The 19,687-nt window shown below is 51.0% G+C and overlaps 5 protein-coding genes across 5 annotated transcripts; 3 read left to right on the top strand and 2 right to left on the bottom strand.

The window, feature by feature from the left end:
• Nucleotides 1–3,053: 3,053 nt before the first annotated feature.
• BO83DRAFT_425743 (Zn(II)2Cys6 transcription factor) lies at nt 3,054–5,046 on the top strand (the record flags this gene model as incomplete). Its single annotated transcript, XM_025535228.1, has 3 exons — nt 3,054–3,451; nt 3,503–4,108; nt 4,179–5,046. 3 exons carry the CDS (start codon nt 3,054–3,056, stop codon nt 5,044–5,046), a joined length of 1,872 nt encoding a protein of 623 aa, XP_025389822.1.
• Nucleotides 5,047–7,470: 2,424 nt separating this feature from the next.
• BO83DRAFT_425742 (uncharacterized protein) lies at nt 7,471–10,840 on the top strand (the record flags this gene model as incomplete). Its single annotated transcript, XM_025535227.1, has 12 exons — nt 7,471–7,521; nt 7,587–7,626; nt 7,684–7,709; nt 7,774–8,101; nt 8,155–8,345; nt 8,398–8,680; nt 8,736–8,875; nt 8,927–9,057; nt 9,110–9,464; nt 9,517–9,633; nt 9,692–9,731; nt 9,798–10,840. The coding sequence occupies 12 exons, from the start codon at nt 7,471–7,473 to the stop codon at nt 10,838–10,840; spliced, it is 2,745 nt and encodes a 914-aa protein (XP_025389821.1).
• A 267-nt stretch (nt 10,841–11,107) lies between these two features.
• Nucleotides 11,108–13,368, bottom strand: BO83DRAFT_407246 (phosphoribosylaminoimidazole carboxylase ADE2). Its single transcript, XM_025533941.1, has 4 exons — nt 12,829–13,368; nt 12,656–12,753; nt 11,630–12,587; nt 11,108–11,457 (listed from the first exon to the last, which is right to left on the bottom strand). Exons 1-4 carry the CDS (start codon nt 13,292–13,294, stop codon nt 11,261–11,263), a joined length of 1,719 nt encoding a protein of 572 aa, XP_025389820.1. The 5' UTR covers nt 13,295–13,368; the 3' UTR covers nt 11,108–11,260.
• Nucleotides 13,369–13,588: 220 nt separating this feature from the next.
• On the top strand, nt 13,589–15,256 carry BO83DRAFT_416129 (uncharacterized protein). The gene is made up of 4 exons (XM_025534677.1): nt 13,589–13,638; nt 13,785–13,830; nt 13,900–13,948; nt 14,007–15,256. Exons 1-4 carry the CDS (start codon nt 13,629–13,631, stop codon nt 15,102–15,104), a joined length of 1,203 nt encoding a protein of 400 aa, XP_025389819.1. The 5' UTR covers nt 13,589–13,628; the 3' UTR covers nt 15,105–15,256.
• Nucleotides 15,257–15,522: 266 nt separating this feature from the next.
• Nucleotides 15,523–19,672, bottom strand: ctpA (Cu(2+)-transporting P-type ATPase CCC2). The gene is made up of 2 exons (XM_025526962.1): nt 19,480–19,672; nt 15,523–19,418 (listed from the first exon to the last, which is right to left on the bottom strand). Exon 2 carries the CDS (start codon nt 19,192–19,194, stop codon nt 15,610–15,612), a length of 3,585 nt encoding a protein of 1,194 aa, XP_025389818.1. The 5' UTR covers nt 19,195–19,418; nt 19,480–19,672; the 3' UTR covers nt 15,523–15,609.
• Nucleotides 19,673–19,687: the final 15 nt, after the last annotated feature.

Here is a 19,687-nt window from a genome sequence, read left to right as displayed (position 1 = left end):
CGTACCGGACAATTTAAGAAATGGAAATGATGGCTTCGCGATCCGATCAGTCCGTCAGATTATTTTGAATTTCCGGTGGCTGTGAGAAGAATAGAGAGGGAGAGCTTATAGTAGGTCGGAAGATTCACGGACACGAGGATACATACACTGATGACCTAGCAGATAAGTAAAAAAGTATGCATAACCTTTCTCGAGGATCTGCGGTGGCGGATGATCTAGTATCAATTACTACTGGGGTTACTCTAATAAATCGGGAAGGGGGCAGTAGCAGTAGTAGTAAACTACCAGCACTACCTATCTAGTACTATCAACTAGTCAGCTTCAGTCCTCTTCGAAGGTGAGTCTGTAGGAGGTAACACTGTAAGAGCCTTGAAGTCATTAAACTAGATGAGCCGCGCTCTTCGAGTACGCACAAAATTGAATAGTGTGGATGAGGTAACTATCGAAGAGATAGCCATCGCACTCTCGAGATAGTAAGCCTTACATCGATTGGTTGCCTGCTTTGGTCGTACATGGCATCAATACTACTTACTGCCATGACCTAAGTACTACGGAGTAAATTCTGCCCTTTCTTTGTCAGTCCTAATTTCTCAGCAATTGTAAGCCCTTGGCAAGTCTCCTCGTCAACACTCTTTGCATGGTTGTAGTTCGGACCAGAGCCGACAAGTCTACCAACATATTATGGGGAGCCTCAAGAGGAATTCCGCGGAATTAAATTCCAGAGAGTCTAGCCCCCTTTGGGAGATAAGTAGTTGGCATTCAATATTAACATCCCATGGATACAGAGTCGCGAAAATGAAGAAAGAGGCGAAGAGGATCTTAACGCCATGGTCGGAACCGTTTGTTGGTTCATCTGATCCAAGCTTCGGAAAGCTATCCCAAAAGGGTATATGGGTAAGCACGGGCGGGTGTCTGCAAATGCCTCTAATGAGTTAGAACTTCTGCTAGTAATTTGTGTTGATCAACTACTAGTTAGTAGTCACTACCGTCATGATTGATTTTCTGAGTGAGGACTTCGAAGACTAACAACCCCGTATTGACTAGACTGCTCCTCAGTCCGAATGAAAATTATGAGGATAGAAATACTAGGGTTAGCATTTCGCAACTAATACACCACACTCCGTTGGAAGATTGACTGGCTTACAAACGTCTATGAGCGGACAACAGAGGGTGTAAAAACTAGTTTAGCGCCCCGAACAACAAAATTTGATGCAAGGATTCTGGTTGCATAATTCCAGCCACTGCAACATCGGCAGTTATCGCTACAGACAGACCTTCTGTTGCGACATATCATGACACTGACGAGCTCATACAAATCTGAATTATGTATCCCTTTCGCGAATTCCGAGACGTCAGTGTGGACATTCTCTTCCACCCCCCGGTCAATCAGCACCTTTCTTTTGGGGAGGGGTGAATAGGGGGAGTAAGTAGGCACTACAATAGATACTAATAGTAGTAGTCCTATTTTCTGTTCTGGACCGGCCAAATGCCGGGAGTTGCAGCATGAAGATCACTAATACGGACACCGTACTAGCACCGGCTGACCGAAGCTTTTCCGCTAGATTATGCATAACACTCAAGCGGATGCCTCACAAATAAAGTGTAGGGTGAGAGCTGATACAACGGATGATGTAGATATAAAACTGCATACTAGGGCTGGATCTTGCTTCAACAAGCACAGCTCTGGTCCCGTGTGGTTTCCAAGAAATTTGCGTAGGGAGAAAAAATCCAGCCCCCATTGCGCGTGGGGGAGGTGGGGACCATTTGGGGGGCAATGAAAGGAGGGGCGTGAGCAGGAGCCAGCCTTGACCGGGAAATGTTTGTGTGGCACCCAATGACAGTAAGCGGTCCACAAGCAAAATCGTTCGGGCCAGATGTCCGTGGTGGTGCCGGTGGTGCCGGTGGTGCTGGTGCTGCTTGGTGTCCGGGCGGGTGGTTACCTTACGAGTTGTTTTGATAAGACACTGAAGCCAACCCCTCCCTTCCCATTTTACCCATATCTAATTTCCAACAAACACTGGTAGCCTCCAACTTGTCAACTATATTGCGAGTCTATCAACTGCTAGTACAGCCTGAACACTCGGAATATAATCTCATAAAAAGAGGCTAATAGGGGAAGGCCCGCCAAACAGTCAACGACGACGACTAAGGTACTTTCTACTTGACTTTAGTACTTACTAGGTATACGGGGCTGACGGGTACGGTACGAACCCCCCTCCTCTGCCCCCCCCCCCTGCTTTTGCACTAGCTCGTGACCCTAATTGCGTACCAGAGCCTGCGGTACTTGTCTTTTCCTCCCTTCCACCCTCTACGACTGGCTCATCTGCTCCCAGTCTAGGCTTAGTAGCAGCAGCACTACGATTTCCTGAGATTTCGATACCTTTCGCTTAACGGTGATTTGTCTCTTACTTTTTCTTTTTAGTTTTTTTTTTCTGTTCCGACCTCTATACCCACAACGGTTGTACTGCTTGGGACAGTTTAACACCCGTCAGCCCTCTCTGTACTCGGGGCAGTTTGAACCCCTCTCGCTACTTTGCCCGTTCAGCCAGCCTCCCCCGCCAGGCTTCCGGCTAACTTGATAGCGCTAGTGCCTGGTGAGTAATCTGCCTCTGAGTTCTAGTCCTTAAAGCCATATACATACCTAGGCAGGGCCATCAGCCAAGAAGAAGTCAAAAAAGAAGGAAACATGGAGTTGAAAACTTATGTTTTCCCCAACTATCCTGCCGTCGTATATTAGTTAGATGACTGCAATACGCGCGATAAATCCGATGCGAGGAGCTCTCGCTGAACACCACTGAGTTCTTCCTGCATGCTAATAGAAACCGAACAGATCTACGTCTGAGCGCCTCTTTTTCTCTTTAACAAAGCGACTTGTGCTGCTCATCCCTCCTACTTTATCTACAAGGTAGGTACCTATTATGATCTGCTCAAATTGTGCTGTCACGAGTTTAACAGCTTGGCTGACAGGGCAGGACTCGAGTCAAAGCTAGCCTTTCGACTGGTGAATAATTTATTCCCTCTCTAGTACGATATAGAGAATATGTATAATTAGCATGTCGGGTACCTCATTCTTGGACAGACCGCTCCTCAAAGTCAGTCGACCTGTGGCTGCTTGCTCAAGATGTCGAACGGCCAAAATCAAATGTGACGGGAAGCTTCCGGCCTGCTCCGCATGCGAAAGGGTTGGTAAAGCGAGCACCTGCTCTGGCGCAAGTGACGAATTTGCCAGAGGAAAGGAAAGAAGCTATGTCGCCTCTTTGGAGGGATACTGCGAAAGACTGGAAAAGAAAATTGCAGATCTTCGTCGCCTGAAATCATCATTATCTGTGGATGAAAGGGGTGTCGTCCATCAGAGTTCAATCACATCTATTTCCTCAGCAGGTGCTGTCGCACAGGAAGGTGGCAAAGAAGTCACTGACATCGATGACCTCGTGGGTGATTTTGGCTTCTTGTGAGTGGTCGCTCAGATTAGCTTGATGTTTCTGGGACTGACATTGATCAGGTCCGTCAATGCGACTTCGAGAGACTTCCATGGGATTACTTCGAACACTTCTTTCGCCAACCTTCTTCTGTCCCTGTCACAAGCCGAGTCGATACCAAGACTACCGGCGCAGTCATTACCGCCGCGCAATGAAATACCGAACTTACTACAACATTATTTCGACAACATCCACATACAGCTTCCATTCTTCGTCGAAACGAGCTTCTGGACCTCTGTAGATGCGGTCTACCAAGCTGGGGGGCGCTTTGCCAAGCCTTTTGACAAGTGGATCTTGCATATGGTCTTAGCCACTGCTTCTGCGTCTCTCTCCCTCAAGATTGGTGATACCAGTCATCGCAGAGCGTTATCTCATATTTCAATGGCAATGAATCAAGCCGAGGACGTCATCCGCCCCGGTACTATAGCCGGTATCCAATCAATCCTGCTGCTTGCCCAATATTCCTTATTCGACCCCCAACACTTTCGCAGCTGGTACCTGGTAGGGATGGCTGTTAGAGTAGCAGTCGACCTAGGCCTACACCAGGACCCGCCTTTGGATGTTCAGTCAGCCTCAGAGCAGTTGGACCTGCGTCGCCGTGTATTCCATTGTGTTTACTGCTTGGACAGGTATGTTGAATGATTCCAGACCCGTACTAGATACTTGAGCTAACGAAGGAACTCAATCTCGCTTCTGAAGAGGAATAAGCACTGCTTTTGAAAGAACCTTCTCGTTCTCAGACGAGTCCGTCGATGTTGCTTTGCCATCTTCTGCCACATCCTTAGGGGCATCGCTAACCGAAACGAGTCATATATTTTTACGGAGCTCAGAGCCTGCGTGGCACATTGTCAAAATTCGCCAGATACTGTCGGAGGGCTACCAGAGAAAATATTTCCATGAACACGAGACTTCTCTTCAAGCTCCGGCCTCGACGTGGGCTCTCTGCTCAAAAGCATATGAGTGGTTTGGTAAAATCCCGAGTAATATACCAAACCACTTCCCTATCCTGTACCGGTTGGAGCTATCATACACGATCGTCGTGATTCTTTCTGCTGGCGACGAACCGACTGCACTATGTGAATACAGCAAAATTGTTCTGTTCCATTGCTGCATGCAGTACATTAACGAACTTTATGAGATGCTGAAGAACCCTACTTGGTTGCCTTTGATGACCTTCCTGGATATCCAGAGGACGTATCAAGTTGGTCGACGATTCATACGAGATGTTACAGAAAACCAGGACCTTCTCTTGGACCCTTCGATACCCGCATTACCCTCCATACCTCCGGAGACCCCGGAACAGCTGATTTTGAGTGGTGAAGATTGTATGAGCTTTTACGCGCGCGCCTCGGAATGTCTTTTGCAGATCAACAATCTCCTCCAATATGGTGCAAGCAAGTGGGGAGCGACCGGTATATTGGGGGAATTCCAGCAAATGTCCGAACCCGCTCGGAGCCGTCTTCTACATGCATCGAACCCATACCTGGCGGGCTCTACAGCCTATATGGCTGGCTACTCTACGATGGTGCCTGCAGGAACAGGATACCTAGGCTTTGACATTGGATAAACTGGCCCTCGGCGAGGGCCAAGGCAAGGGATGTCTGCTTCATAAATCACCAATAATGCCTTATTCTATGCCCTTGTGTTTTGGTAATATTGTATGATTTTTTTTTTCTTTCTTTTCTGGTTGCACATGTTATATGTGAGCGAGGTGATGTCGGATAACGATAGTACTCGGAGAAAAAGTGACCTTACCCTCTATGTGTATTGTATCTTGATTTCCTTTTCCCTTCACCTCTTCCTCTGTGGGATGCCTTCAGAGAATGCATGTACTTGAATGACAGTCGGTAGCAGGGAGAACTCGGGCGGGCCCTACGAGAGTCTCCCGGTTGCGGATAAGTGCTGCAAGGGATGCGAGCAGCCACACCAAAAGGCCGATCGCATCGGGCCATGTGGGCTAGCATCTCTCCGCTTTCCTCCAAAGCATTCGAGAAAATGCACGGGAACATCAACCTCCGTACTCAGTGTAGGTAGCTCGGGATTTGATCGTAAGCGATGCTGGCGCCCATCCATTGATCTACCGGCCAATCGTTCATTGGAGAAGACCCAGAGACAGTGTGGCTGGTGAAGATCGGAGCCAGTTGACCGCACTTATAAGCTTACGGTAGTACAGCTCTAGCAAGCTAGTTACAACAGACTCCATAGGTCCGGAGTAGTAGGAGAGGAAAAGAAAGACTAAACGCGCTCAAAGACACGCGTCAAGTACACGCTTGACATTATGAATTTTTCGTGAGCCCTCCCTTGCTTCTCGAGCCTTCTTGGAAACCCGTCCCCTTTTTCACCATGGAAACTTGTTCCCAAATTTAGCATCAGGCACCGCACTCATACCGTAGCAATGAAGTGAACAAAATACATCGATACAAACAAATTCGAGTAGATACTCGAAGGGCAGAGAGACAAGAGCGAGAAGAGAAAGACTACTCGTGACGTCACAGTGATGCGTCGCGGACAGTCAATCAGTCGATCTTATTACACTGCTTTTCCCTAGTAAAAGCAGTGTAGTTATTTACTTTTACTAGGGAAGTACTAGTAGTCCTTTGCAATTTGCACTAAGTCGCAATGGAGGGTGGGCAAATACCCACATAAAGTCCACAGTCACCCCCATAAGGCAGAAGAAGCTTAAGCTTGCTTTTTCCTCCAAGGCTGCCAATGAGTAAAATGTATTTCCGCGTTACTTTAAAAAGAAAAAAGAAATGTTTTCCTTTGATATCAGGCCATGGGAAGGGATCCGCTTTCTCTTTCTTTTTTGGTCTTTCATCAATTAGATTTCGGGTATGCTATTGTTGATGGGATCAACTTGTTGAGCGCCCGTTCAAAGTTAAGCTACCAGCATCCTTAGGGATGGGATGATCTATCTATCTATCTATCTATCTATAGGTACGGAGTAGTAGCACCAATTCTCCTGACGTGGATGGATCACATGTTCCGGTTGAAATGATTCCATGGCTCTCAAGTCCCATTGCTGCTTCTCTCTCGCGCGTGCATGCATGCAAGCAACCTCAGTAACTCCTGAATGAATCCATTAGCTAAGAACACTACAGCTGGCTCAGCCCGACGACTTGTTAGAAGGGCTGAAGTAGGGAGTCGTAGGGATGATCCGCGCAACATCCAGGCTCGTAGCGCCGATCGTGAGTGGATGGCGGGCCAGATCTTTGAGCTGGCGCGTCCGCCCTTGACTTCATCGCTCGGCACGATGATGATCTCATCGTCGTACAAACTCAATCCTCCTTTCTTTCCACCCCCTATGCTGTTTATCTCGACTAAATCTTTTTTCAGGAACCAAGACACAAACCCGGACTTCACCTTTGCCTGTTCTGTTCGTCACCAACGACACCATGACGTCAAACAGGTGCGCTGGCCCAAACTGGCAGGCACCACCCGCGCCATTACGCTCCTGCCCTTTCGCTGCATGCGTCCAGTTGTATTTAAATCCGTAGAAAACTTCTTCGTCGTCGTAGTTCCTTCCTTCCCTTGATCCACTCGTCGTTTTAATTGATACCACGATTTCTTTCGGCGTACATTCTTCCTCCCCCCCCTTCCTACTACAAGTTACACTACTACAACTTTACTACCCTTGTCAACCTAATACCCCATCCGTCCTCGGCGTCCTTCATTCCGGAGATACCCAGCGACGCGACTCTTTTTTTTTATCCCTTGTTTGCAGTCTCAAAGTGAAGATCAGCCTTGTCGTCTGCTTATCGTCTTGTCGTGCACTTTATCTTTTACCTTGTTTGATCTCTGTTCTGTCTGTCTTCTCAGATACCTAACCCCGGATCTTGGCCAGACGCCCCGAACCTGCTGGCCAGTGGTCCCCCTTGCGACTGCCGACTTTCTCCCACATACATACACTTAAAACAAGAAAACTTTCTTGCTTGGCTTTGGAGCCTCGTAGACGTCAATTTTAGCCAGTCAATCTGGTCATCTTGCCGCAATGCCGTCCAAAGCAGTCAATCATCCGCTGAACACCAAGCAGAAGGAACAGGTATGATGCCCTCTCACTCTTCTCGAAAGCTGGAAGTAAGGACGCTAACCCGAATCTCGCTCCAGGATATCAACCAGAAGCTGCAGCTTTATGGAATCTATCAAGGTAAATTAATACTATTGATCGTGTATCAGCATATCTTGTGCTAATAGAGCCATGTAGCCTTCAAGAATGGCAAGCTTCCATCGGTGAGTGCAATGACTCAATTATCATGTTTGTGCTGCCTGCTGACAATGGTATCATTCATCATAGAACAAACAATGCGACGTTGCCCTGAACAGTGCTCTCAAATCTAAGGCGCTCTCGTCACCGTCCCAGGAGCTGTCTGGTGAAGGCCAGACCCTCGTCCAGGATCTCCGTAACGTTATCGAACATGCCAAGAAACTTATGCTGAGCAAGAATGAGGGTCAGCTCTTGCAGGAGTTCCTGTGGGAGGCACAGACTGTCTCCTCCGGGGATACAGAGAAGCCAGGTGTGCCTGTGACGAAGGATGCGGCCCAGCAAGACGGTCAGGAAGCCCTAGAGGGTCTCAAGACCCTTGGACGGCTCCTGATCACGAACGGAGAATTCCGAAAGCTATGTAAGTTGACTTGCATCTTGACCGGGAACATGGAGTCTAACAATATCGTCCAGTAAACGATGCTATGACGCTGGCACGTGATATGGCTGGCGACGTCTCCCAGAAGGCCGCAAACAAGCTGAGGCCATCAGAGGAACAACTTTCCCAGATTGATGAGCCAGCTGAAGAGAATGTGTGGCACGAGCAGCCTGATTTTTCCAAGCACAAGGAAACATTCAAGTCTCGCTTTAGGAGAAACAAGGACGTGAGTTTTTCTGAATCAATATTGCCGTACCAATTGACTCACATATCAACAGGAGGGTAAGCAGGAAGTCGCTGGTACTGCGGCTCAGGCTGCCACCGGTGGCCAAGAACCTTCATCCGTCTCTGATGTTGACGCGCGCGCTGGTCTTGCTGCAGGTGCAGGTAGAGCCCAGGATAAGATTTCGGAGAATGTCCCTGAAGAGGCAAAGGGCCGTACTCGTGAATACAAGGACAGGACCAAGAGCTACTTGTCAGAAAAGGTGCCCCAAGAGCGACGGGATCAGACTATTTGGCGCTTGAAGAAGATGGTCATTGAGATTCAAGGCCATTCTGATTGTAAGTTATCCTTCAACGACATGGGCCCATAGACGGTCGACTGACTGTGAAACAGACCAACAGGCAATCCGAACTCTTCTTTCGATGGCTGAAAAGTATGGTTCCCACGGACGGAACTTGTCCCAGCAGGGTGCTGGTTCAGTCCAGGGCTTCCGAAGCGGCGATAAGATCCAGCGAATGGAGGCCAATCTTCGGGTACGTCAGTCAGTCTTGTCGAATAAGCAGTCACTAACCCCCTCTGACCAGACATTGATTGAACGTTTTGCCAACCACACGTCCCTGGACAATCTATTTGACTCTCTGGACAACATCTACCGAGATGCAGACAGGGATCCTGAGCTGAAAGGATGGTTCCGAAACATGGACACCTTCATCCGGTGAGTATACGAGTGCAAAAGGAACCTAGGCGGTGTGCTAATAATCTCACAGGAAAACCCTAACCGAGCAAGGCTATATTATGGATGATGATTGCAATCGCCAGTGGGACCAACTCACTGACCATGGCCGTTACCTCCTGCGTGAGCGCTACAGGGATCATACCGATCGCATTCTTGATGAGCTTAAGTTCCTTGGCGATCAGTTCAACCAAGACCCTCAAAACAAAGCATTTGGGGATGCGATGCAGAAGCTCTTCGATGACCTTGGTCGCGACAACAGCGGCAACATGGCCTTCAAGAAGCATCTCGTCAAGGACATTAGGGATGTTATCCTACCTGAAGTTCTCGAAAATGTCCGCTATGTCCCCGTTCCTCGTATCGAAGTGTCTGATCCCGCAGCCGATGTCGTAAGTATACCTGAGTTGTCTTATGCTGAGTTCGTGGCTAACAATCTGAAAGGTTGTGGAAAACCTCGTCATTGAGAGCGATAACTTGATGCCGAACGTCGTGGAATTTGGCAGCGACAACTACTTCCGGTGGGGACGCAAGAAAATCAGCAGCAAGAGGGACAACAAGGTTGGTTGACTCACTATCAAGATTATTTAGGGGAATAATACTGACGATGTGCCCAAAGATTATGATTTCGGTGTCCGGAATTCAAGCCGATCTCCGAGGTACGTTAAATTATCTCTAGTTGTCGTCGTTCGCTCTGATACTTTTTACTAACACAACTTCTACAGATGTGAGCTACTATGTCAACAAGAAGCAGGGATTCCCTGCTATCACCGACACGGGAATCATGGACATCTTCTTGGGTGGCGAAGGCTTTGGATTCAAGATTGCAGCCTCCACTGCCCAGAAGGAAGACCGGCAGAACTTCATCAAATTGGATAAGGTGACTGTTAAGATTGACTCCCTCAACGTCAAGTTGAAGAAGTCAAAGCACAAGACCCTATTCACGGTCTTTAAGCCATTGTTATTCCGGGTCGTCCGCCCAACTCTGGAAAAGGTACTCGAGCAGCAGATCCGGGACGCCTTCGCCAAGGGAGATGCCTTTGCCTACGAAATCCACAGTGAGGCAAAGAAGGCACAGGAGGCTAGTAGCCAGGATCCCGCAAACGCGCCCAACATCTACTCCCGCTATCTTGATGCTTTCCGTGCCAGAAATGAGGACAAGAAGCGGAAGGCGCAAGAGATTGCCAAACGAGACACTAAGGTGCAGACAGCTACAACTCTGCATGATTCCCTCTTCCCCGAGATCAAGCTTCCTGGCGGCATCAGTACCAAGGCCACTGAGTACAAGGAACTTGCGATGAAGGGTGAACGCTGGGAATCTCCCATCTTCAGCATTGGCAGCGCCTCGGAATCTTCTGATATTCCTAAGGCGGGTGACATTTCTCGCAAACGGGAATCACCTGCCGAAAAGGGTGGTGTTAGTGGAGTGACTAATGGAGGCGCCACAAACGGCAGAGTCACGAATGTTAACCAGACCAATGGAGGTGTCACCAATGGGACTACCGCTATCACCCAGAATGAGAAAGTGACCAACGGAGGTGCGCAGCCTATGGATGGTCGAGTGACCAATGGCAAGCACGCTATTTCCGGGACCAATGGACATACAAATGGACATACCAATGGTCACTCCAAGACATATGACCATGCGGCCGCGTCCCAGAAATTCTCCGATGAAGTCAACCAAGCGTTCAGTGACGGAAACGTTGGCGGTGGTACTCGCACCACGGTTCCAGGCGTCGAAACGGCCTTCAACCCTCAAACTGCTTAGGTCAATAGTGTGGAGGGACTGTAGAGTTCAACATGCTCATACACGCAGCCAAGTATCTCTTTTGTCATTGTTTTATTCTGCCTGTACTGTATTTGATACCTTGTGACGTTGTGTCTTTCATTTGTTATACGAACTTAATGTTTCACTTATCAGCACAAGTGTGTTAGTAGTTAATGATTAATTCATTGTGATATCCTGCGATATGTTCGGACAAGATTTACAACAGCTATAATAGATAGTAGCTGTATAATGTATACTAATGTGTAAGTAAATTATCTTGCTCATTACAGTCACACGATATGCAATAATGAAGCATTATCTTCAGGAAAACCTAATCATTACCCCTTTTAAAACTTGCTTCTAAACTCTATATAATTTCAACCCATTTGAACAACTTGACCCATTCAATCATAACATCCATTACATTTGCTCAAAGTACTTTTCCCAACCAAGCTCGCGCAGCTTAGTACCCTTCAGCTCCATGTTCTCAGCGCGTGCGCTCTCCGCATACGCCTCAACCTTGCGCTGGATAGCCGGGTCGAAAGCACCGAGGATACGAGCGGCCAGGAGGGCAGCATTGATGCTGTTGTTGATGCCGACGGTGGCGACGGGGACACCTGTTAAATGAAAACATATTGTCAGCTTGGATGCATGCAACATGTATGATATGCATGTCATGCAGGAGTAGTCCATGTGACAGGTGACGGATATGGAATTGAAGGGATAGATGTAATAAGGGAATGAGAAGGAAAAGGAAAGGGAAAGGGAAAGGGAAAGGGGAAGACTCACCCCTAGGCATCTGCACAATGCTGTACAGACTATCGACTCCATCCAACGAGCTACCCTTAACCGGGACACCGATCACCGGCAGCGCGGTATGAGCGGCCGACATACCGGGGAGGTGAGCGGCACCTCCTGCGGCAGCAATGATGACCTTGATGCCACGGGCGGCGGCATTGGCAGAGTATTCGGCCATGTAGGTGGGGGTGCGATGAGCGGAGGTGATTTCCACGTCGGGCTCAACGCCGAAGTAGTCGCGCAGGAGCTTGAGACCGGGCACCAGGGTCTTGAGGTCACTGTCGGAGCCCATGATGACGGCGACGGAGGGGGCAGGCTTGGAGACGCCGGACTTCTGGGGCTTGGAGCGGACGTCGCTGCGCTGGGAGCGGATGTCGTCGACAACGTCGATGAGAGGCTGGATGTGGGATTCGGCTTCGTGCATGGTCGGGGCGGTGACGGTGACGTGACCCATCTTGCGGCCGGGTTTGGCGGCGCCCTTGCTGTAGAGGTGGATGCTGGCGTTGGGGATGGAGAGGGCCGCTTCGGCAGCCTTGAGATGGGTGTCCGGGGCGGAGCCGCCGATGATGTTCAGCATGATGGAGGGTTGGCGGATTTGGAGACTCTGAGGGGGAATGGGGAGGTCGAGGATGGCGCGGATGTGGGCTTCGAATTGAGACATGGGGCAGCCTTCGATGGTGTAGTGGCCCGAGTTGTGGATACGGCTGGCAATCTCACACAGGAGAAGGCTGTCATCTTCCAGGAGGAACATCTCCACGCCGAAGACACCCTTGCCTTCGAACGCCGAGACGGCTTTCCGCGCCAGTTCTTGCGCCTTGCGGTTGATGGCGTCGGAGACGTTGCGGGCGGGGGCGTAGACGAGCTTGCAGATGGAGTCTTCTTGCACGGTTTCAACGGTGGGGTAGGAGAGGACTTCGTCCTTGGTCTTCACGACCATGACAGCGAGTTCCTGCGGTATGGGGTGTTAGATGGTGGTGGTGGGGGTCATTTCGTGTGGAGGCGGGGGGTGGGACATACCATCTTGAAGTAGGCCCATTTCTCGGCATACAGAGGACGGCCCTTGAGGAACTCGAGGGCTTCGGGGATATCGTGTGCACCGCGCACGTGGAAGTTTCCTGATAGATTAGGGATTGGGTTAGTGGAGGTTGGTGGTAGATAGTAGAACAGCAATTGGGACACGGGTGACTCACCACGTCCATCGTAGGCCATGGTCTTCGACTTCAGCATCAAGGGGTAGCCAAGCTCCTCGCCAACCTTGGCCAATGCCTCGGGGGTATTCTCAGCGAGCTCGCGGTGCTCAGCCATGGGGATGCCATATTTGCGGAGGTGTTCCTTCTGGTTGTACTTGTTCTGGATGGTGCGGATGGCCTGCCAACTGGGCTCGATGCGGACCTGCGAGGCGATCTCCTCCAGGGCATAGGTATCGACGTGCTCAATCTCAGCAGTCACGACGTCGCAGGACTTGGCCAATTCGCGGACGGCTTCGCGCTCCTTGAAGGAGCCGGTGACATGGTCATCGTGGGAGCTAATCTGCTTAGCCGGGGAGTTCTCCGCATCAAGAACGTTGCACTGGATGTTGAGGCGGTTGGCCGATTCGACCAGCATACGGCCCAATTGGCCTCCACCGAGGATCCCCACCTTGCGGGAGTTCCACATATTGAGATTAAGGGGGATATAAAAGAACAGGGAGGGTATTAAAAAAAAAGGAGATGGACAGGCACCAGCACGCACCAAGCAGAGGGGGGAGATCTGGGGAAGAGAAAAGCAGCCCCTCCACGGCGGAGCAAAAAATCCGCCCGATAACCATCACGTGCACCAGTGATAAGCGGCTGGCAGGCCCAATCAGAGCCTGCGGTTGCCGGGGGAGACGCCGTCCCCGCGTGTCCAGATCGAGCCATGTCAATTCCGCCCGTCATTTGCTGCTCTTCCTCTGCACATCCCCTATTGGCCCTGTCGCATTTCACTTCGCTGGGCGCAGAAGTGCTGGATCATGTCGCTGGGTAAGTCTGAACCTACTGTCACTGCTGGGATCGAACTGCAATGCTGCTTTCGTGCCTCTTGACCTGCGCCGTTTGCTTTCATTCCACAATGAGCTTGTCAGGCACCGCTTCAAGCTCCAGCCAGCTAACTCAACATGCACTCGCAGACGAAGAAAGCCTCGAGACAGTCGCCAATGGCGGCACGATGGACTAGTATGTCAACTTGCGCCCCAACCAAGCATCAACAGTACAATCGGAGCTGACGTGCCCCGTTTCCTCCAGTGAGAAATGGCCCAGCATGGTCGAACCCCTGCTTGAACGATTGGAATATGTGCGCAACCCCCTACCACCCACCAAACCAATCACCAACTACTAAAACTTGCAACCAGATCATATATAACGTTTTTCCAATGCCGCGTATCCCTCCCGACCTTCAACAGCAGTCTGCCAATCCCACCGTCCCCACAACCACGCCATCTACAACCCTCCAAACCTCCACACAGCCCGAACCATCGTCGCAGCAATCCACCACAACTGAGCGTATCCCCGACTCCCAATCCCAGTCCTCGCAGGGCTCCTCTCTTCCCGAACCCCTCCAACACCACCTAAACTCCATCAAATCCACCTTGCAATCCCTCTTCGCCTCGAAACCACCACACACTATCCAACGTCTCGCAGAACTCATCGTTCGTCCTACGGCCCACTACCGCACTCTTCCCGCATATCTTCGCGCCGTCGACCGTGTCGTCTGCGTCACTAGCAGCGCGGAAATATTCCCTCTCCACTCGACACACCATGGCGCCGCTCCCCAGCCCAACGGCGCGATCATCAACGGCGCCGATACCGGCCTCCTATTCCCGGACCATACACTCGGCAGCGATGAGTCTCTGGGTGGAGCACTTCTCACGCCAATCCCATGGTTGAGTAACGATCCTTCGTCGCCGGAACATGAGGGTGAAAGCGGCGCGCTTATGGGAGATACTGGGTTCACTGCCCAGGTAGTGGAGAGCACTGTCACTGAGCAAGGACATCAGCAGCTGGGGTCTGTCACTACTACGGAGACGGCGACGGTAGTGACAGCGGACACGAATGGAAATGAAAGCACGAGTGAAGCTCCGTCGGCTGAAACATTGGAGGATATTCCGCATGCCAGAGGTCCCTCTGTAGTCGGAGTGGAAGATCTAGGGTTACAGGATGGTAGGGGTGTGGAGATGGATCTCTCGAGTGGAGGGGAGGAGGCGCCAGGACTGCAGGCTGCGGGACAGGAGACTTCCCAGCTGCAGCCGCAGCAGGAGGAGCAGGGGCAAGGACAGCAGCAACAAGAACAGCAGCAGACTACTAGTCAGGATGGAGAAGAAGGTGGTGCTAAGCCGACAGCGGATGGAGATGGAGATATTTCTCTAGACGATGTCAAAGCACCGGAGGAGAACGCTTCAGTATCTGAGACGGCGGATAAAGAGCAGCAGCAACAGCAACAGCAGGCGTAGCTTTTGGGACGTCGTATGATATGATATTCATAATCTATTAGCGTGTCGTGCGTTGTCTTGTCGCGCATTACATTTCTTTTTTGGGACTCTGCCTGCTAGCTAGCTTACATTGTTAAATCATGAATGATGACTTGACTTTGACTGTAGTTGTCATGAACCGTGCTTCCTCGGCGTTATCGATCACTTACACCACTACTTAGTATAACTTACAGCGAGTATGCTTGCATAACTACCCAAATGCGAATGTAAAAATATCCAAACTTGATCCGATTGAGTTTCATATACTGTGTATGTAGCAACATTCGTAACGACAGCACATCACAATCCATCATGAACACAAAACCCAGTCAACAGATATAGTAGATAGATAGCATGCATATATTCATCATTAGGAGGTCATAACATCCTTGAAACACCAATCATGCAATATAGACGTAGATATATAATAACTCCAACAGATAGATTATTCATTATCAAAATCCGAAAAAGACAAAAAAGGAATAGATCAAACCGGCGGTTCCACGGTCTGAAGAGGAACATAAAGTCCCTCATCGGCATTCGAGCCTCTCCTCTTCCTACCCGTCACGGCCGACCAAGTATCAGAGATGAATTCCCGGACCCAGGAGGACGAGGATGAGCGTCTGTGGGAACTGGATCCGGTTACTGATAGCGTGGCTCCCCACCAGCTCTTCTTGGAGGCATTGAAGCTGCCGTTGGATGATGAGTCGATTTCCTTTTGTAGCTTTTCGGCATCCATCCAGCCTGGCCTCCGCCAGAATTTGAGGAGAAGGCTGCTCACCACAACGGAGACGCTGGATAGAGCCATTGCGGCGCCGGCGGCCATCGGGGGTAGCATGAATCCGAATGGGAGGAAGAGACCCATTGCGAAGGGGAGACCGATGACGTTGTAGAGGCAGGCCCACATGAGGTTGAGTTTGATGCGGTTGAAGACCGAGCGGGAGAGGGAGAGGCTTGCGGGTACGGAGAGGAGGTCGTCGGGTCGCATGAGGACGATGTCTGCTGCTTCGACGGCAACGTCGGTGCCTGAGGCAAGGGCGATACCTACGGATGCGGTGGCCAGGGCGGGAGAGTCATTGATGCCGTCGCCGACCATGGCGACGCGGTCGCCGGAGTCTTGCATCGAGGCGACGATGGATTGCTTGTCGGAGGGGGAGACAGAGGCGTGGACTGCCTCTGTTGGGATTCCCACTGCAGAGGCGATTGAGATGGCGGTGGCGTAGGCATCACCAGTGATAAGGGAGGTTGTGATTCCCATACGGTGGAGGGCGGCGACGGCTGCTGGTGCGGTCACCTTCACGGTGTCCCGGAGCAAGATGGACCCTGCGTATTGGCCATCGATGGCGACGTGGATTTGGGTGATACCGGCAGGAACCTTGGACTTGGGGGTGATGTCGGAGTCGTCTGGTTCAGCTGTTTCAGGAACGGGGACGTCCCTTGATCGCAGGAAAGCAAGGTTTCCAACCAGGACACGGTACCGGATGCGCTCCGCACTGGATGTCGGTTCGACTAAGGCGGAGATTCCTTTGCCGACACAGGCTTCAAGGTCACCCAAGCTGCCGGGCAGGCCATCTCCTGGATGGCCGGATTCAGACTGAGCAGCGGAGAAGATGGCTCTGCCGATGGGGTGTTCGCTGCTCATTTCTGCAAGGCCGACGATCAACCACCAGAGTCTGCGGCGCCAGTCGTTAGATGACCAATGTGGCTCGAGTTTAGCTTCAGCAACACTCATTTTGCCGGTGGTCAATGTTCCGGTTTTATCGAACACGACGTGGTTGATCTTGGTAGCAGCTTCGAGGACAGCGCCGCCCTTGACAAGGATACCCTGCTGCGCACCCACTCCAGTGCCGACCATGACAGCTGTAGGCGTGCTGAGACCGAGAGCACATGGGCAGGCAAAGACAATGACCGAGATGCACAGTTTAAGACAGACCATAAACTTGCCTCCGTTATTTTCAGACAAGAAGATCTTGGGAGGGTGAGGTAGAATATGGCTCATGAACATCCAGCCGAAGAATGTTACCAGACCAAGACTGATGATAGCTGGAACGAAGTAGCCCGCAACAACATCAGCCATCCGTTGGATCGGAGCCCGGCTAGTTTGAGCATCTTGAACCAACTTGACAATCTGACTCAGCTGAGTGTCCTTGCCAGCTCGAGTAACCTTGAAGTCCATGGAGCTAGTGCCGTTGACTGTGCCAGCAATGACAACACTACCCTTGGCCTTGTGGATTGGCAAAGCTTCACCAGTAATCATGCTCTCATCGACATAGCTTTCACCGCGAATGACAACGCCATCAGCCGGTACTTTGTCACCAGGGTGAAGAAGCACAACATCCCCTAGCTCGATGAGCTCTGTTGGGATTATCTGGTGCCCTGGCCCTGCGCGCTCCTCAGTGGCCGAGGAGGTGTGCTCCTTGGGAATTTCGTTAGGATTTCCCCATTCCTCGGCGAGCTTCTCCGCCGCTATCGGGTCGTCGTAAATAGTCGTCATTGATGGTGCAAGGGACATGAGCCGGGAGAGAGCGGCAGAGGTTTGGCCCTTGGCCCGATTCTCCAGCCATCTTCCGAGAGTAATAAAGGTTATAAGCATGGTGCTTGTATCAAAAACTGTACTTGGGCGAATATCATTCACCGAAAGCAACGAAACAACCATGGTAAACACACTGTAGAAGAATGCCGCAGAGGTACCAAGCATAACGAGAACGTCCATGGTTGGTGAGCGATGTTTCAAGGATTTGTAACTGGCTACGTAGAATCGCTTTCCAATGCCAAATTGCACCGGTATAGTGAGCAGAAGACAGGCAACATCACCAAGGTAGAGACCGGAACATAGTCTAACACGGCCGAAATCAAGGACCGGAAGATACATCGGCAGTAGCATATTGATCAGGAACACGGGGACTGCAAATGAAGCAGAGAATAGGAATGAGCGCTTCCATTCCCGAACCTCTTTGGTTTTGGACAGCGATTCCAGCTGCGCATTGGTATCATCGGACTGGGACAGGAGGGCATTGTATCCGGCCTTTTCGATCGCTTCGACGATCGAACGAATACCAATCTTGGAGGACTCGTATGACAATGTGATTTGAGAGTTGGCCATATTTACAGACGCTGACGAGATTCCGGGGTTCTGGTGTAGTGTGTCTTCCAAGGCCGAGGCCGAGGCAGCGTCGCGCAAGCCGTGGAGGCTGAGAGTGACACGGCCAAGGCCTTTGGATGTAGGCGCCTGTGCTTCCGATGAAAGGACGGTAGTGTCGAAACCGGCATCGTCGATTATGCTGACAATTTGTTTCGTGGTAAGGGTCGTAGGGTCGTGAGTGATAATCGCACGCTCGGCTAGCAAGCTAATGTTGAATTGCACTACACCGTCCACCCCGCTGAAGGCATTCTGTATACTCGACGTACAAGCACCACACGTCATACCATCTATAGACACCTTCGTGACCATCAACCCGGATGCAGAGCCCGACAAATCCTCCGAGGTGCGGACAGCGCTCTCCTCCGTCGAGGTTTCCAACACCTTTGCGCCAAACCCACGGTCCTCGATAATCTCTGCAATCTGGTCGGGCGTAACGAGAGATGGATCATGCTCCACGACTGCTCGTTCGGAAAGCAGAGATACATTGACTGAATGCACACCAGGTGTATCCTTCAATCCTCCCTCCACCGCGGAGGTGCAAGCACCGCATGTCATGCCCTCGACCGCCAACGTCGTGGTTGACAGCTGAAACACTTTATCCCTGGCCCCGCGGGAACCATCCGCCGGCGTAGACGCACTATCCGTAGAGACGATCGTTGCATCGAAGCCGCAGTCCTCAATAATTTCGGCGACTTTCTCCGCAGGAAGCAGGGTTGGGTCATGATGGACTACAGCGCGGCCCATCATCAAACTGACGGTCACTTCGCCAGCACCCTCCACCCCCTTGAAGGCGCCCTCGACGGCGGAGGTGCAAGCTCCGCATGTCATTCCCTCGATGTTGACTGTTGTGGTCGCCATATGGGCTGCTGATCGGTCGGAAGGAGCGCCATCAGTGCCGGCGCTTAACAGAGCGGAGGTTGAGGCCGCCATGTTGCGCCGAGTTGCTGCAGAAGCCGGACAAGGACGGTCGGGACGCGCGGTGGTGTGTTAATGCATGCGTTCGTTTGGGGAAGAGGGGGACGAGGAGGTCGGGGGAGATAATAATAAAGGAAGGGAGGGGAAAGGAATAATAAGCAGGAAAATGCTAGTAACACGCAAGGGTCGTTCGATTAAGAGACATTCGGACCGGATGCGACGGAAAGGATACGCCGAGCCTTTTTAAACATGCAGCAATTAATTACATCAAGGACACTAAGACAAGGACTACTTACTTACTTTCACTACCGGATGGTACGGGAGCTGAAATGGGGGTTTTTGCACGGGAAGGAACCTAATCTTAGGCCACCCACAAAGAGCGTGGGATGGGAAGAAAGAATGGTAAACAGCAGGTAAAACCAAGAGGTCCAAGACAAGACATACCAGGCGGCGGGAATCCCATTCAACCACGGACTAAGATTAGATCGAGGTCTGGAGGAATGATGCC

The sequence above is a fragment of the Aspergillus eucalypticola genome (assembly GCF_003184535.1).
Source record: "Aspergillus eucalypticola CBS 122712 chromosome Unknown BO83scaffold_8, whole genome shotgun sequence".
NCBI classification, from domain to species: domain Eukaryota; kingdom Fungi; phylum Ascomycota; class Eurotiomycetes; order Eurotiales; family Aspergillaceae; genus Aspergillus; species Aspergillus eucalypticola.
Note: the sequence above shows the minus strand (reverse complement) of the source record. Positions and strands in the feature narration are given on the sequence as shown.

Excerpts from the sequence above, each read along its gene's own strand:
- BO83DRAFT_407246 (XM_025533941.1), bottom strand. The coding sequence starts at position 13,294 with ATGTGGAACTCCCGCAAGGTGGGGATCCTCGGTGGAGGCCAATTGGGC. Across the intron at positions 12,588-12,655 it reads AATGGGCCTACTTCAAGATG|GAACTCGCTGTCATGGTCGT; the intron begins GTATGTCCCACC and ends CCCATACCGCAG. Across the intron at positions 11,458-11,629 it reads CATTGTGCAGATGCCTAGGG|GTGTCCCCGTCGCCACCGTC; the intron begins GTGAGTCTTCCC and ends TTCATTTAACAG.
- BO83DRAFT_416129 (XM_025534677.1), top strand. Across the intron at positions 13,831-13,899 it reads AATGGCGGCACGATGGACTA|TGAGAAATGGCCCAGCATGG; the intron begins GTATGTCAACTT and ends CGTTTCCTCCAG. Across the intron at positions 13,949-14,006 it reads TGCTTGAACGATTGGAATAT|ATCATATATAACGTTTTTCC; the intron begins GTGCGCAACCCC and ends ACTTGCAACCAG.
- ctpA (XM_025526962.1), bottom strand. The coding sequence starts at position 19,194 with ATGGCGGCCTCAACCTCCGCTCTGTTAAGCGCCGGCACTGATGGCGCT.